Below are 15,279 nucleotides of genomic sequence, written 5' to 3'. Positions count from 1 at the left end.
CAGGTTGGGCTGGGAGGAACAGTGATCTTAGGAGCCATGGTGTAGTCTCTGGTCAGGTTGTCTTCCCCAGCCTTTTGCTTGGGCACCTTGATCCTTGATTCATCCGTTCCTTGCATCTGGGCTTTGAGGAAATTAGAGGTGAGGGAGAGAATACCTCAGAGTTTCTCAGTCCTAGGCCCCACTCAGGTGTTCCAGCTGCAATCTGTTCGTGAGCTGGGGGCATGGGAAGGTTTAGTCCTAGGTATGGGTAAGAGTTTGAGCTACATCAAGAACAAGATAACACTAGTATAGGGTGATGGTGGTTATGTACCGTGGAGTCAATTCCAACTCAGCGACCCTGTATATTGTTTCCGAGGCTGTAAATCTGTGGCAGCAGAAAGCCTCATTGTTCTCTCACAGAGCGGCTGTGGCTTCAAACTGCTGACCTTGTAGTTAGCAGTCCAGCTCAGAATGCAGCATGCTGCCAGAGAAACTTCCAGTATAGATACAGAAAGAACAAGGGCAAGCAAAGTGGTATAGGCTGTGAAAACGAGGACAGAAAAGCTGTAAAAGCAGACCTAGGTTTGCTTGGAAAAGCGAATTTTGAGACTAGGAATGATGCACAATCCAAAGGTGTTTTCACCACCTCTGTTTGTCTTCTAGAGCATTACCCCATGTTTTTCTCACAGTCAAAAGCCAGTGGACCACCCTCCACACGAAGTGCCCACTTCAGACTTCAGCCCCCTCTAGCCCTTCCTGGATGGAGATGTGCACAAAGATGGAAGCTGGGTGGAGGCTGGTGCCATCCCTGGAGAGCAGGTGTATGTGACGGTAACCTGGAGAGGGACAGGAGAGCAGCATAAAGAAAGTGACCCAAGTTGGGGTGTTGGCCAAAATCCAGGGAACTGACTCACCTTGTTGCATGCAGGTCCAAGGCAGGGTGTACTGACCGACAAAGTCATTTCGGGACTTCCAGTCATAATCCTCTACCACAAAACGCAGCAGGGCGAGTTCAGGCACCAGGACTCGGAAGCACAATGTCTGCCCCCAGTATGGATTAAAACCTGAGGTGGTGTTGGGAGGAGAGAAGGAAGAGGCATTATTAACTCTTCTTTAGGCTTGGTACCATACGGGGTTACTCTCATTTATCTTCTTGATAGGCAGCATCTTATAGGTGAGGAACAAGCTCAGAGTGGCTAAGCAAGTTGCCTAGATCTCAGGAGCTTAAGTGAGGGGCCAGGATTTAGATTCCAGATTCATTTTCATTAGACAGCTCCGTGCTGCCTCCCGTGGAGAGCGGAAACTGGCCTGTATTTAATGGAAATTGGGATGGGAAAGAAACTTCTCCCCGCAGCACTGCCCCACCTCTCACCGTTGTTCTCCACATAGCTGGTCTCCTGGCGGGTTGAGTCTGGGCGGACGCCAAAGATCTCCACTTTCACCAGTGGATCCACAATGGACCCTTCTTTGATGTTGTCCACTTTGGGGAGTTGCTGACCACTGATCACCTGCAACCAGAGCTCTGGAAGCTCACTAGTTCCTGCTCAGTCCAGCCCCTGCTCCTTCTCCAGGGGGAGGGGAAGGGGAAGGTTCCCAGGCCTGTGTGCTTTATACCTTGGGTTTGCCAGGCTACTCCTCGATAGCCAATATATCTCCTAGTGTTCTATCTGCCATTTAAAATACATCTAAGTAGCAGTTTAACAAGGTTAGAAAGTTTGAAATGTTAATGACAGCAATTCCTTTTAGAGCAGTTCATGTGTCCAGGTATTATTGTACATACTTGATGTATATTAACTAGTTCTCACACCAGCCCTGTGCAGCAGGTAGTATTATTGCCCTCAGTTGGTAGGTGAGGAGACTGAGGTATGGAGAAGTTACTTACCCAACATTACATCACTAGTAAGTGGGTTTGGACCAAGGTAGTCTTTCTAAAGTTCATGCTCTTAACAATCATGCTATCCTGCCTCTTAAAAAACCTTTTCACCTGTTAAACTCCTGCAACTCCTGCTGAGCCTAGCTTCTGCTCGCCCCACCCATCCTCACCCACCCACCCACCCAGTCAGTTTGTCCTTCCTTTGTACCTGGATGAAGAGGGTCTGGGCCTTGAAAGGACTGATGGGCCTCTCCGGGTGGAAGGAACTCTGGGTGTCACACAGGAAGTCTGGCTTCAGCACATAGCCACAGCCACCATTCTGGCGGAAGAGCCCATCACAGATGTCCATCTCCAGTCCCGCAGTCTGCACATTCATAGCCACTGAGGGAGGGCCCCCGGAGAAAAAAGAATCAATTCACCTTGGGAGCCACCCAACACCACTTTCAGGAAGTTAACTGACACACGTGTTGGCTGGAAGGGTGCCTGCTGGGACCGCCTCCATAGACACAGATTCTTCTACCTAGCTCTTTTCTGGGAGGATTCCCTTGCCCTACTGTGTTGTTAACTTCAAGGTCAGCAGTTTGAAACTACCAGCGGTTCCATGGAAGAAAGATGAGGCTTCCTGCTCCTGTAAAGATTCATAGCCTTGGAAACCCTATGCAGGGTAGCTGAGTTGGAACCAACTCCACAGCACACGACCACCCCCACCACCACCACCACCACCACCACCACCACCATCAGAAGGAACTTTGGTGGTACAGTGGGTTAAGTACTGGGCTGCTGATCATAGGGTCAACAGTTCAAATGCATCAGCTGTTCTGTGGGAGAAAAATGAAGCTATCTGTTCCCATAGAGATTTTTAGTCTTGGAAATCCTGGGGAACAGTTTTACTCTGTCCTGCAGGTCCTGAGTTGTAATTAACCAAACTGCAGTGGGTGGGTTTACTGCCACCAAGGGCTAGCTTCCCACCTGCTGCTCCTCCTGTTTCCTCCCAGCCCGTTTGCCCCTCACCCATCTGGCAGCCAGCGCTCCACAGGTCCTGGGGGTTGTAGTTGGAAGAGTCTGTCCTCAGGCCACTGGGATACACTCGGCTTAGCTGCCAGGTGTTGTGCTGCACAAACTCGTTGCCTGTGAATAGGGTGTAGGGACAAAGGTGAAGTGAGGCTGACTTCCTGGGCCTCGCCCATCCACTTCTCCCTTCCCACCATCTCCTGAGGCTGGATCCAGAGAACTTCAAGGTGCCTTTCTACCATCGTCCAGGCTTTCCCTAGAACCCCGAGCCCATTATTCATAACCCCGTGCCTGCTCTGGGGAGCTTCTTAGCTCCCTCAGCTCTCATTAGCTCTTTGTTCTCTTTCTTTGGATTCCTTTGCTTGACCAGGTCAGACCTGACACCATCCCAGTTCTCTCCCAACCCCCTATCTTCTGCTCCTGACCAGCCTCCTTGACCAGGTTCTTGGCCTTGGTTTCAGAGAAGGACGATGTCTCATAGAAGCGGTAGTGTTCCCTCGAATGGTTGAAGTTGTGGAATGGGACACTCTTCAAGTAGACAACCAAGGCAGAGAGGGATGGACACAACATGGGCTTGGATTTCTGGAAAAGGAGAAAGTGGAGGGGAAGATGAATCATCTATGAGCAATCTGAGAGAGAGGATGGCAATTCAAGATTCAAACTTCTCCCATCCTATGCCCACTGCTTCCACACTGTGTTCTTTCTCTTGCCTTACCTACTTGGACAAGAGAAGGGACCCAGGCTTGTAGATAGGAGCTTAGGCTATAGTCTTAACAAGTAGGCGGACAAAACAGTTGGCATGCCACACAACCTAGGGGTAGGACTGGGAATCCAGGCAGTCTGTCTGTGATGATGGGATCAGTTTCCACCTCTAGCCTTGGAGGGTCTGCTCTGTGTTAGATCCTGGATAACAGGCTTTTGTCATTATTTTAACAGAACAGTCAGCCTCCTTACCTTCTTTTAACACAATTTAACAATAATTCAGATCAATATATCTGGTATACAAATGGTAATGGAAATCACATCCTTCCAGAGTGTGAGGGTCCGAGAGCAATGTCTTTGAATTTGTCTCCTGAATTCCCATTTCCATTCCTGGTCATGACCGTGGATTAGATACAACGGCCCTGGAGAGACAGAATAAACTATAAGTCCATCAACTGAGCCAAGCCGATGCACAAGGGAGAGAGATGCAGGTTTAAAACCAGGATCTTAAAGGGCTCTTCATCAATGGCACCTCTTCCCCACAAGGAGAAGCTTTTTCAGAGCCTGTCATCTCCCCCCACCTCAAAGCTCTGTCTCCTTCCTGCTCCTCTTTGACAATTTCTTGTCTCTTCTCAAATTCATCTTTTCCAAGAAACTTTCTCAAATTAGGCTCACTTTGGTTGAGGTTGTAGCACACTGATCATTCCAGTAGTCCCTGTTTACCCAGGCGGCACATACACACATACACACACACTTATCAGTGGTTTTCAAACTGGTCCTTAAGGAGATTGAGAAGTTGCACAAAGATGTCTCAGGAGTCCAGGGGCCTCCTGGGAGTGCTTTTACTAGGATGGCTCTGTATTGATCTGTTTTGTATTCCGAGCTTCCATATAAATTTCATTTAAAAGAAGGGTTTCATTATGACAAAAATGAAGACGACTTAGTTTCACATGTAGATGGTTCAGTAATTTTGAGGCAGGAGTGGCATAGTTTAGCAACCACACTGGTTACAAGTTGGGCTGCTAATCTCAAAGTCAGCAGTTGGAAACTACCAGCAGTTCTACAGGAGAAAGACGACACTTTCTGCTTCTGTAAAGATATACAGCCTCAGAAACCCTATACAGGGTCGCTATGAGTCAGAACCAACTCTATAGTACATAACCACCACCACCACCAGTAAACATTATCTAACTATGGTCAATGTTTTATTCATACTAGTTGATCATTTTCAGATTGTTCATATTTTTTCTTGAAGAAGAATAAGCTTTTTCAAGTTGATTTTCAAGCATTTTATATTCTAACTTGACAAATGAAGATGTAAATTCTGAGTTAAATGTATCTGAGCTGCTTTACAATGTTTTTCAGTACTGTGTTAAATTTTAAATTTGAGCGTAGAGCACTTTATTGGTCTGTGCCACCCAGGTAAGAAGGGAATGTCAACATTAAATGTATGACTTTTGGTACAAAAAAAATTTTTTTTAATTTAAAAAATTAAAGAAATAAAAGAAGGATTTTGTGGCCTAAGGAAGTTGGGAAGTCACTGTGATAAATCTACATATTTTTTGTTGTTAAGTGTCATCAAGTTGGTTCCCGCTCACAGCAACCCTGTATAGGTTATCTTTGATATCCCATGCTAGTAAAGTTTTACTAAAAGTAATTCAGAAATGGCTACAAGCATACATTGACAGAGAACTTTCAGAGTTTCAAGCCAGATTCAGAAGAGGCTGTGGAACAAGGGATATCGTTGCTGATGTCTGATGGATCTTGGTTGAAAGCAGAGAATATCAGAAAGATGTTTACCTGTGCTTTATTGACTATGCAAAGGCTTTTGATTGTGTGAATCATGACAAGCTATGGACAACATTACAAAGAGTGAGTATTCCAGAACACTTGATTGTGCTCATGAGGAATCTGTACATGGACCAAGAGGCAGTTGTTTGAACAGAACATGGGAACACTGAATGGTTTAAAATTAAGAAAGGTGTGTGACAAGGTTGTATTCTTTCACTATACTTATTCAACCTGTATGCTGTGCAAATAATCCTAGAAGCTGGGTTATATGAAGAAAAACGTGGCATCGGGATTGGAGGAAAACTCATTAACAACCTGCAATATGCAGATAATACAACCTTGCTTGATGAAAGTGAAGAAGACTTAAAATATTTACTGATGAAGATCAAAGAGCACAGCCTTTGGTATGGATTGCATCTCAATATAAAAAAAGTAAAAATCCTCACCACTGGGCCAATAAACAACATTCTTATCAATGGAGAAAAGATTGAAGTTGTCAAGGACTTCACTCTTCTTGGATTAACTATCAACATTCATGGAAGCAGCAGTCAAGAAATCAAACAATGTATTGCATTAGGCAAATCTGCTGCACAAGACCTTTTTAAAGTGTTGAAGAGCAAAGATGTCTGCTTGAGGACCAAGGTGCGCCTGACCCAAGCCATGGTATTTTCAATAACCTCATATGCATGCAAAAGCTGGACAGTGAATAAGGAAGACCATAGAATTGATGCTTTTGAGTTATGGTGTTGGAGGAGAATATTGAGAGTGCCATGGGCTGCCAAAAGAACCAACAGATCTGTGCTGGAAGAAGTGCAGCCAGAGTGCTCCTTGGAGGCCAGGATGGCCAAACTTTGTCTCTCATACTTCAGACATATTGTCAGAAGGGACCAGTTGCTGGAGAAAGATATCATATTTGGTAAGGCGGAGGGCCAGAGAAAAAGAGGAAGACCCCCAATGAGATGGATTGGCAAAGTGACAGTATCAATGGGCTCAAGCGTGGCAATGACAGTGAGGTTGGCCCAGGATCGGGCAGTGTTTTGTTCTGCTGTGCATAAGGTCACTGTGAGTCAGTCCGGACTCGATGGCACCTAACAACAACAACATAGGGTTTCCAATCAGTGGCTGGTGATTTTGAACCACTGACCTTGCAGTTCAATCTGACCTTATAGTCAAGTGCTTATCCTGCAGCACCACACCAGGACACCAAATCTACACTATATAATATATGGTGTTGTAATGCATGTACTCTCATGCCTCTTTCATTGGGAGGAGAAGGCATCTTGTTCCCTGTGCATTACCCTGCCTGACTATATATGTCTCTTTTCAAATAAGCTCCATAGCTTGTGGTACAGGCTGACCAAATACCATTGCAGACAAAGACCACTCCTGGCTCACCCTCTTCTTTTTGTCCTTACTCCGAGGGCTCAACTCCTGGGGCTCAGGTTCTGGCTCCGGCTCCAACTCTGGCTCCGGCTCCGGCTCCAACTCTGCCTCTGTCTCCGGCTCGGGCTCCGGCTCCAGCTCCGGCTCCGGCTCCGGCTCCGGCTCCGGCTCCGGCTCTCCCTGGGCCTCTAGCCTGAGGTCTAACTCTGGTTCCTCCTCCTCTTCTTCAAGATCCTCTTCAAGAGTCCTTGACTTCTTTCCCTTCAGTAGAATTTTCCTTCGAAGCTCCTGGGGCACAAAAATGCAGGGGTCTCTGTACCTATCTGTTCTGGGACTCTCCTGGGGGTCGTGAAGGCTCTTACTGCTCTCACGGGATCGCCTCAAAGGCAGAGTGGATATGTGATGGTCAGAAGTTCCCACAGGGAAATGGGCTGGCTGCTTGGTACATAGAGTAGGGAGTCCCCTCTTGTTAGCAAACTGGGACATTTCTATCCATATGGAAAAAAATAAATGAAGACCCCTACCTCACATCTGACACATAGATTAAAGTTTACATGTAAAAAATGATATGAAAGTACTAGAAGAAAATAGAGAATCTTCTTAAGTAATATTATGTGTAAGGAACCCTGGTGGTGCTGTAGAATAAATATGAGGCTGCTAACTGCTAGGTCGGCAGTTCAAACCCACCAGCCGCTCCATGGGAGAAAAAAGACGCTTTCTGCTCCCATAAAGACTTACAACCTCACAAACCCTATACAGGGTCACTATGAGTCAATTTGATGGCAGTAGGTTATCATGTGAAAGCCTTTAGAAATATGGTATGAAATCCAAAATACATAAAAGGAAAAACTGATGATTTTGACTACATAAAGCATAAGAATCTGCAGAAGGCAGGAGATACTATATATAAAGAAATAGACTACAAAAAATATTTCCCAGAACATTAATATATATCATATTTAAAGAAGTGTTATGTATCAATAAAAATCATAAGCCCTAATAAAAATGAATAAATAGTATCTACGAATAATTTAAAAGAAAACAAACATGAACTTTTTTACTCATTTGAAAAATCTGAACTTTTTTCATGTTTGCCATTATAAAACATTTCGCTCTTGGAGCTAATTGTAGTCACTATCTTATACTGGACTCCTGGTGTGGTGTAGAATCACCACTGAACTGTGAACCACAAGGTCAGCAGTTCAAATCCACCAGATGCCCCTTTGGAACTCTACACAGGATGGCTATGAGTTAGAACTGACTCGACAGCATTTAACAACAACAACAACAATCTGATACTAATGGTTGGAGTATCATTTGCTATGTTTTCCAGAGATAATTTAGCAATAACAACCAAAATTGTCAGCACGCAAACTCTTCAACCCAACTATTTTGCTTCTAAGAATCTCCCTCAAAGGTTTAATACAAAATAGTTGGTAAAGTTGGGTGTAGAAGTGAAAAATTATAAACAACCTAAACATGGGGAACTGGTTAAATAAACAATGATCTATGACATGGCATGAGATGCTATAAAGCTTTTAAAAACAGCAACAATGAAACATGAAAAGACATCCATGGCATAGCTTGTATGTGAGATATATAAAAAAGATGTAGAACATGATCACATTTATGTCTTTTTTTCATGTGAACATATAAACACATGTGAATAATATAAGCATTTAAAAATCTGTTAACTGCCGTTATTATGGGAAAGGTTGGGATTGTGAGAGGGTTTGGATTTCCTTTATCTATATTGTTTGCATATTCTATAATAATTATGAACTATCAGGGGAAAAGTAAGATATTTCCACAGAAAAATATATAAAGCATTGATTTAAAATTTAGAGAACTATAAACAGAATTCTATGTGTGGTATGGTACTGTTAAATAAACACTGGACAGTTTGTATTTGTTCAAGTTGTCTCTGAGAATGCTAATGGGAATGATAGTCCATCTGAGAATGGAAAGGAAGGAGCAAGAGGATTTGGAAGTCACAGTGCTGGTCTGGGAGGACAGCGCTCCTACCTCAGGTGAGGGCAGCTGGATGGGCAGCTGTCCGTCCAAGGTAGTGCTCAACAGCTGCTCCCCCAGGATCTCGGTCAGATGGTGCGCCATGACCTCCTGTTGCTCCAGGCTGCAGTGGTTCTCCAAGGACAAGATAACTGGGTAGTCTGATGTCTAGTGGTGAGAGAAGGGAATGCTGGTTACAGAGATCTAAAGCCCTATAACCTCCTGGTTTCTCCAAATACCAGCTTTCTAGCGCTCCACCCTCCATTCCCCCGGTTACTACTTACTCTACTGAGTATTTTGATTTCTCAGCTGTTCCAATCCCATTACAGAGCTTAAAGAGGACTTGCTTGTGTCTGAAGTCCATCCCTGGAACACTACCCACATCTTACAGTCACTCTTGGGACCCCAAATCTCATGCCTGGGCCAGGTCTGATCAAGGTCCCTATAGGCCTTTGAGTTTTCCAGCTCAGAAAGAGTGGGAAAGCTACGCCATGGTACTCTCATGCTACGGTAAGGCTCTCAGAGAGCTCCAGATAACTCTACCCACCACTTTATGTCTGTTTCCTTATCCACCCTCTCCCAAGTCCTTGCTGTTAGAAGTTAGTAGTTAGTTTGTTGTTGTTAAGTGATATCCAGTCAGAGTTAGTTTCGACTCATAGCAACCCTGTATGGAGTTTCCCAGGAGCAGCTGGTGAGCTTAAACTGCTGTTCAAACCGACCTTGCAAGTTCAGCGCACTAACCTGCAGCGCCATACCAGGACTCCTAATAGTTACTAACCACTAGTAATTACATCTATGACTACTCATTAGTGGTAAAACATTCAACATTCATTCATAATAATTCATAATGTCGGTCTGGTGCTTTACAATTTAAATCTCTTTTACTCATATCAAATCGTATGACACCTCTCTTGCTTCATCAATATTCCCAATCTAGACACCTACCTGGAAGGCATACTGAGCTACTGTGGCCACAACATCTTGGAACAGGATGCGAGAGGTCAGGGTGTGTCCATGGTAAACAATGGGTTCCCCATTAGGTCCATCCCAGACATCCACCTCCACACAGCGGCATCCCCGTCTTAGGGCCCTGCAGGAAGCCAGCCCCCAGGGACAGTAGAGGTCAAGAACTGATCTTCAGCCCACTCTGGAGAGCACTTAGCCCTCAAGAGCCTTCTCTGTCCTCTGGGACACTACTGCAACTCCCACAGATTGTCCCCATCTCCACCCAACTCAGCAGTCCTTCCGTACAACCCATCACACTTTGTTTCATGATGCCTCTGGTGCTCAGTTGTGTATCTTTATACAATTCTGGGTTATTCTAGCTCCTAATAAAGTTAAGTTCTGTTTTCTCAACTGGATTATAATCTTCCTAGGGCAGAAGATTATATGCCTTTGAATTGTGGTGTTGGAGGAGAATACTAAAAGTGCCATGGACTGCCAAAAGAACCAATAGATCTGTTTTGGAAGAAGTGCAGCCAGAGTGCTCCTTGGAGGCCAAGATGGCTAAACTTCGTTTCTCATACTTTGGACATGTTGTCAGGAGGGAACAGTCGCTGGAGAAGGATGTCATGCTGGGTAAGGTGGAGGGTCAGAGAAAGAGAGGAAGACTCCCAACGAGATGGATTGGCCAGGTGGCATCATTGATGGACTCAAGTGTGACAGCGGTAGTGAGGTTGGCCCAGGATCGGACATTGTTTCATTCTGCTGTGCATGGGGTCACTATGAGTTGGTTCTAACTCGATGGCACCTGACAACAACAACAGGGCAGAAACGATGTGTTTCATTCATCTTTGTATCCTGTGAAGCTACTAGTTCAGTTGTTAGCACTGCAAAAATATCTTGACTATTCGATCTAGTCCATAATTAATCACAATTAACGCAGTTACAACTTATAGTCAGGGGAGCATGGTGACTACAGAGTATAAGAACTGAACTACAAACCACATGGTAGGTGGTTCGAACCCATCAGGAGAAAGATGAGGCTTTCTGCTCCTGCAAAGATTTTTAACAGCCTTGAAAATCCTATATAGATCACTGTGGGTTGGCTCCGACTCCACATAAGGCACTTAACAACAACAGCAAGGTATAGTCAGGTCCCTAAGTGGCACAAATAGCTAGCATTCAATTACTAACCTAAAGGTCCAACCTTTAGGTTAGTAATTGGATGTGGACCTTTAAGTTAGTAATTGAATGCTAGCTATTTGTGCCACTTAGGGACCTGACTATACCTTGCTGTTGTTGTTAAGTGCCTGATAAGGGACCTGCTTCCCCTATGAAAACCCTGTAGAACAATTCTATTGTGTAATACCTAGAGTTGTCATGAGTTAGAATGGATTCACATCAACGGTTATCCTATTAACTGAGTGTTAACACATGGATTAGCCCTTTATCCTCGCAGCAACCCAGACAGAATAGGCACTGCTATCATCTCAGCTTCATAGATAAGGAAACTCAGGCAAAGAGAGGTTAAGTACTAGTATTTGAACTCAGATGGTTTGACTCATGTTTTAATTCCTTTGTTCTACTGCCTTCTAGGACTCCTGGTATGGTGCTGTAGGATCAGCACTGGACTGCGAACCACAAGGTCGGCAGTTCAAACCCACCAGCTGCTCCTTAGAAACCCTATATAGGGTTGTGATAAGTTGAACCAACTCGATGGCACTTAACAACAACAACTGTCTTCTGTTTATCTGAAGACAGAAATTTGTCAGGACCCCTAAATTCCAAGAGTTTCCTAGTTTATGAAAGAGAAGCTCTGTTCAGCCACAGCTTTCATTACTTCCTCCAGACTCCAGTATCTCCTGCGGTTCTCTGGGATATTTAACCCCTCCAGTACCTTTTCAATCCCTGTTATCCACTGACACCCCTCCTCAACCTCCCACAGTTTCCCACAAATTGTCCCTCTCAGGAGTTGAACTTTCTCTCCTCCCACAGCACCGTATATATCCTTCAAGGCTGCTCTGGCCACAAAGCTGGTCCCCCACTAGGTAGGTGTTGTGAGAGGAGTTGATGTAGTAATGGCTCAGAGGTCGGGTCATATCCTGGTAGATGGGACAGCAGGCTGGGTTGAAGATGTTCCCATCCTTGGAGCAGAGGTAGTTAAGGAAGCCATCCATGCTCAGCACGTGCCGCCGTTTGCCTAGGGTGTAGGATGAGAAAACACTAGAATGAGAAGCTCTGAGTGGGGACTCCCAGCACAACTACAACCCATCCTCCACCCCATCTCACCCTCTTCAGGAACCTGCCTTTCCTGCTCGTCTCTAAATCCCAGACTTACTCCACCAAGCATCTATCATTCCCACCCTCAGAGAATGTGAAAGATTCAGTGGGGAATCATCAAAATATTTCTAGACCTGCACTGCCTAATAGAAATGTTTATAGCAATGGAAACTTTCTGTTCTGTAATGTCCATCCAATATGGCAGCTTCTCACCACACAGGCTTGAAATGTACCTTGTGTGACTGAAGAACTGGATTTTAAATTGTATTTCACTTTAATTAATTTAAATAGCCATGTGAGTTCATGGCTAATGAACAGCACAGTATCTTGTCTAAAGGACTAATTTTATAGATGGGGAAACAGGCCCAGAGAAAATCAGAGTCAGGGGCTTATTAAGTGATACAGCCGAGATACCTGTATTATTTTTTCCCTGGGCTATGTGTTGTTGTTATTAAGCATTGTCGAGTTGGTTCCGACTCATAGTGACCCTGTATAAGGTTTCCAAGGAGCAGCTGGGGGACTTGAACTGCTGACCTTGTGGTTAGCAGTCCCGTGCTTATTCTATAGCACCACACCAGGCATCCAGATGTTGTCAATTATGATCTATCATCAATATACCCATATGGTGTTTTGAAGGCCATTTGTCCACCATCACTTTGGACTGCAATCTCTGAGGACGAGGCCTTGTCTGTCACTCCTCCATTAACCCTCACCATTCCAGCATGTGGTTGTTGTTAAGTGCTATCAAGTCGATTCCAACTCATAGTGATCCTGTATTGAGTTTCCTAGGCTTTTTAAAAAAAATCTTTGCAGGAGCAGAAAGCCTTATTTTACTCCATGGAGTGATTGGTGGCCTCGAACCACAGGCCTTGTAGATCTCAGTCTGGTGCTTATCATATGGAGCTACCACATTCCCCATTCCAGCATGGGCTTCTTATAATAGCCATGAAGACTGATAGTTATTGAGCACTTGCTTCCTGCTGAGCACTTGACCGGCAGCATCTTACTTAATATGCTCACTAACACAATGAGGTAGGTATACTATAAGTCGCCCTCAGTTGCTAATTTGTCCAAGCTCACATAACCAATAATTGGAGGGACTGGTGTTTGAACTTCAGTAGCCAGAACTACCCTGAACTGTCCCATCTCACTGAGGGTAACATTACTGAAGCGAGGCTCCTTGAAAAGGAGAACAACTAGACTCTCAAGTCCCGGATTTGATAAAGCCAGGAGATGGTTTAGAATGGCAGGAAGTTAGACAGCCAGTTTCATTCTAACAATAATGACTCGGATCACTTGAGTAAGTCACAGTTGCCAGAGACTTTTAATGTGCATTATTATTGGATCAACAATTACTTTGCAAAAGAGGAAATTGAGAGGTTAAGTGACTTGCCCACATGCCTCTTAACTTGAAGAAATAAGTCTGCCAGGCTCTTAAGAGTTTCCTAGTTAATGAAAGGGAAAGTCTGTGAGCAAGTCACTAACTTCTCTGAGACTCGATTTCCTCTTTTGTGAAGTAACCGGTGACCAAATGAAATAATGCACATTAAATGTATCTGGCAACCTGTACCTACCCTAGTGATATGTAAAAAGCTTGTCAGAAGCAGAGTTGGGACTTGAGCCCAGGTTTCCTGACTCAGTATTGTTCTCTGCTACTAGACATATGCTCCTTCCTGGAAGGACTAATTACTGAGTGCAAGGGAAGGGAACACCAAGGCAGTGGAGAGTTGTAGAACAAATATCACCAATAGATATTGGACCCTGCACCAGGAACAAAAGATCCTTTTTCTTAACTCTCTGACCTACCTTTTCTATTTAAATTTTTGAAATGATTCGTTTATAACCCCTATTCTTCTATGAAACTGAACTTCTGGTGGGTGTGGCGCTGTAGGATCAGCACTGGACTGCAAACCACAACATTGGCAGTTTAAACCCACTAGCTGCTCCTCAGAAACCCTATATAGGGTTGCTATGAATCAGAACTGACTCAAAGGCACTTGACAACAACAACAACAAATTCTTCTATGAGCACCCACAGAAATCTGGAATCAGCAATGAAGACCACAACTTTGTAAGACAATCAACTCTAGGAGGGCAGTGTCTTTGTCTAATTTATTTCCCATGATCTCTCTGGTGACTAGCATTTAAGTCCTGACATGTTAAGTCGTTAAAAGCTGTCGAGTAGAGTAGAGTTGGTTCCAACTCATAGTAACCCTGTTTAGGGTTTCCAAGGCTGTAAATCTTTATGGGAACAGAAAACATCTTTTGCCCATGGAACACCTGGTAGATTCAAACTGCTGACTTGGTAAATTCACATTGCGATTAGCAACCCAACTTGTAGCACACTATGTTACTGGCTCCTTTGACGTGTCATAGAGACTCAAAAACCTTAGGTGAAACAGTAAATGAATAAATGAATGGGAGTGGAAGCTGAGACAGCTCTCCTTCATCCCATCTCTAATCTTCATTTTCAAGAGGCACCAGGTAGAACCTGAAGCCTGATTCCTCTTCTCACTAGCTGTTGGCTTTGAGCAAGTCATTTAATCTTTCTAAACCTCAATTTTCCTCTTTTGTTAAAACTGACTTAGTAATAAGATCTATGGCTTAGGGGATACTGATCATCAAAGTGATTAAAAAATTTGGAAATAGATAATACTGATGGTTGTACCCCATGATGAATGAATGTCGCTGAATTTTGTTTGTGAAGAATGTTGAAATGGCAACTATTTTGCTACATATATATTAACCACAATATAAGAGAAAAAATAAAATATTTTTCATTGGGTCATTGCAAGGATGAGCAGAAAACAGGCATGTAGAGATAGATATTAACATACTATCAGATACTTAGCAAAGGCCCAATAAAGATGATTGCTGTTGGCTTACAGGGTTGTAGTAAGAACTAACCAAAGTCAGGTACATGAAAGTGCCTTGTAAATCATTTATTATTAATATTATAAGTTCCCCACAGTCTAAGGAAAATGGAGGGTAGGAGTCTACTGATTACAGCAAGACTCATTCCCACCGCCTCCACACACAGAGTAGACAGGGATGGGCAACTTGGTCCTTGGCTGCCCAAAATGGGGGTGGGGAGCTACAAAGGCAAGAAGTGACTGGCTTACAAGCTTTCAAGAGGGAACCTAGAGCCAGGGGGCCTGGAGGAAGTCAGAATCTCCAGTGAGTAGTATCCAATCTGTCTAGGCGGAGCTGATGAAATGGAATGCAGATGGGTCTCTTGTGATACAATAGTGAATAATAGTTATCAGGACTGATTGTGAGGGTTGGAAATGTAAAGGTAGACATTTTAT

The 15,279-nt window shown here is 44.1% G+C and overlaps 1 protein-coding gene across 1 annotated transcript in view; it reads right to left on the bottom strand.

Moving 5' to 3' along the window:
- Nucleotides 1–708: 708 nt before the first annotated feature.
- PLCD4 (phospholipase C, delta 4) overlaps nucleotides 709–15,279 on the bottom strand; it is a 23,409-nt gene continuing 8,838 nt past the window's right edge. The window contains exons 5-15 of the mRNA XM_006867865.1: nucleotides 11,690–11,891; nucleotides 9,695–9,839; nucleotides 8,765–8,917; nucleotides 6,945–7,027; nucleotides 6,752–6,857; nucleotides 3,289–3,445; nucleotides 2,864–2,980; nucleotides 2,061–2,233; nucleotides 1,352–1,487; nucleotides 894–1,043; nucleotides 709–815 (exon numbers count right to left, since the gene is read on the bottom strand). Of these exons, the coding sequence (XP_006867927.1) occupies nucleotides 709–815; nucleotides 894–1,043; nucleotides 1,352–1,487; nucleotides 2,061–2,233; nucleotides 2,864–2,980; nucleotides 3,289–3,445; nucleotides 6,752–6,857; nucleotides 6,945–7,027; nucleotides 8,765–8,917; nucleotides 9,695–9,839; nucleotides 11,690–11,891 (1,529 nt within the window). The remainder of the gene's footprint in view (nucleotides 816–893; nucleotides 1,044–1,351; nucleotides 1,488–2,060; nucleotides 2,234–2,863; nucleotides 2,981–3,288; nucleotides 3,446–6,751; nucleotides 6,858–6,944; nucleotides 7,028–8,764; nucleotides 8,918–9,694; nucleotides 9,840–11,689; nucleotides 11,892–15,279) is intronic.

The sequence above is a fragment of the Chrysochloris asiatica genome, unplaced genomic scaffold (genome assembly GCF_000296735.1).
Source record: "Chrysochloris asiatica unplaced genomic scaffold, ChrAsi1.0 scaffold00110, whole genome shotgun sequence".
Lineage (NCBI taxonomy): Eukaryota > Metazoa > Chordata > Mammalia > Afrosoricida > Chrysochloridae > Chrysochloris > Chrysochloris asiatica.
This window is presented reverse-complemented; position numbering and strand designations above follow the sequence as displayed.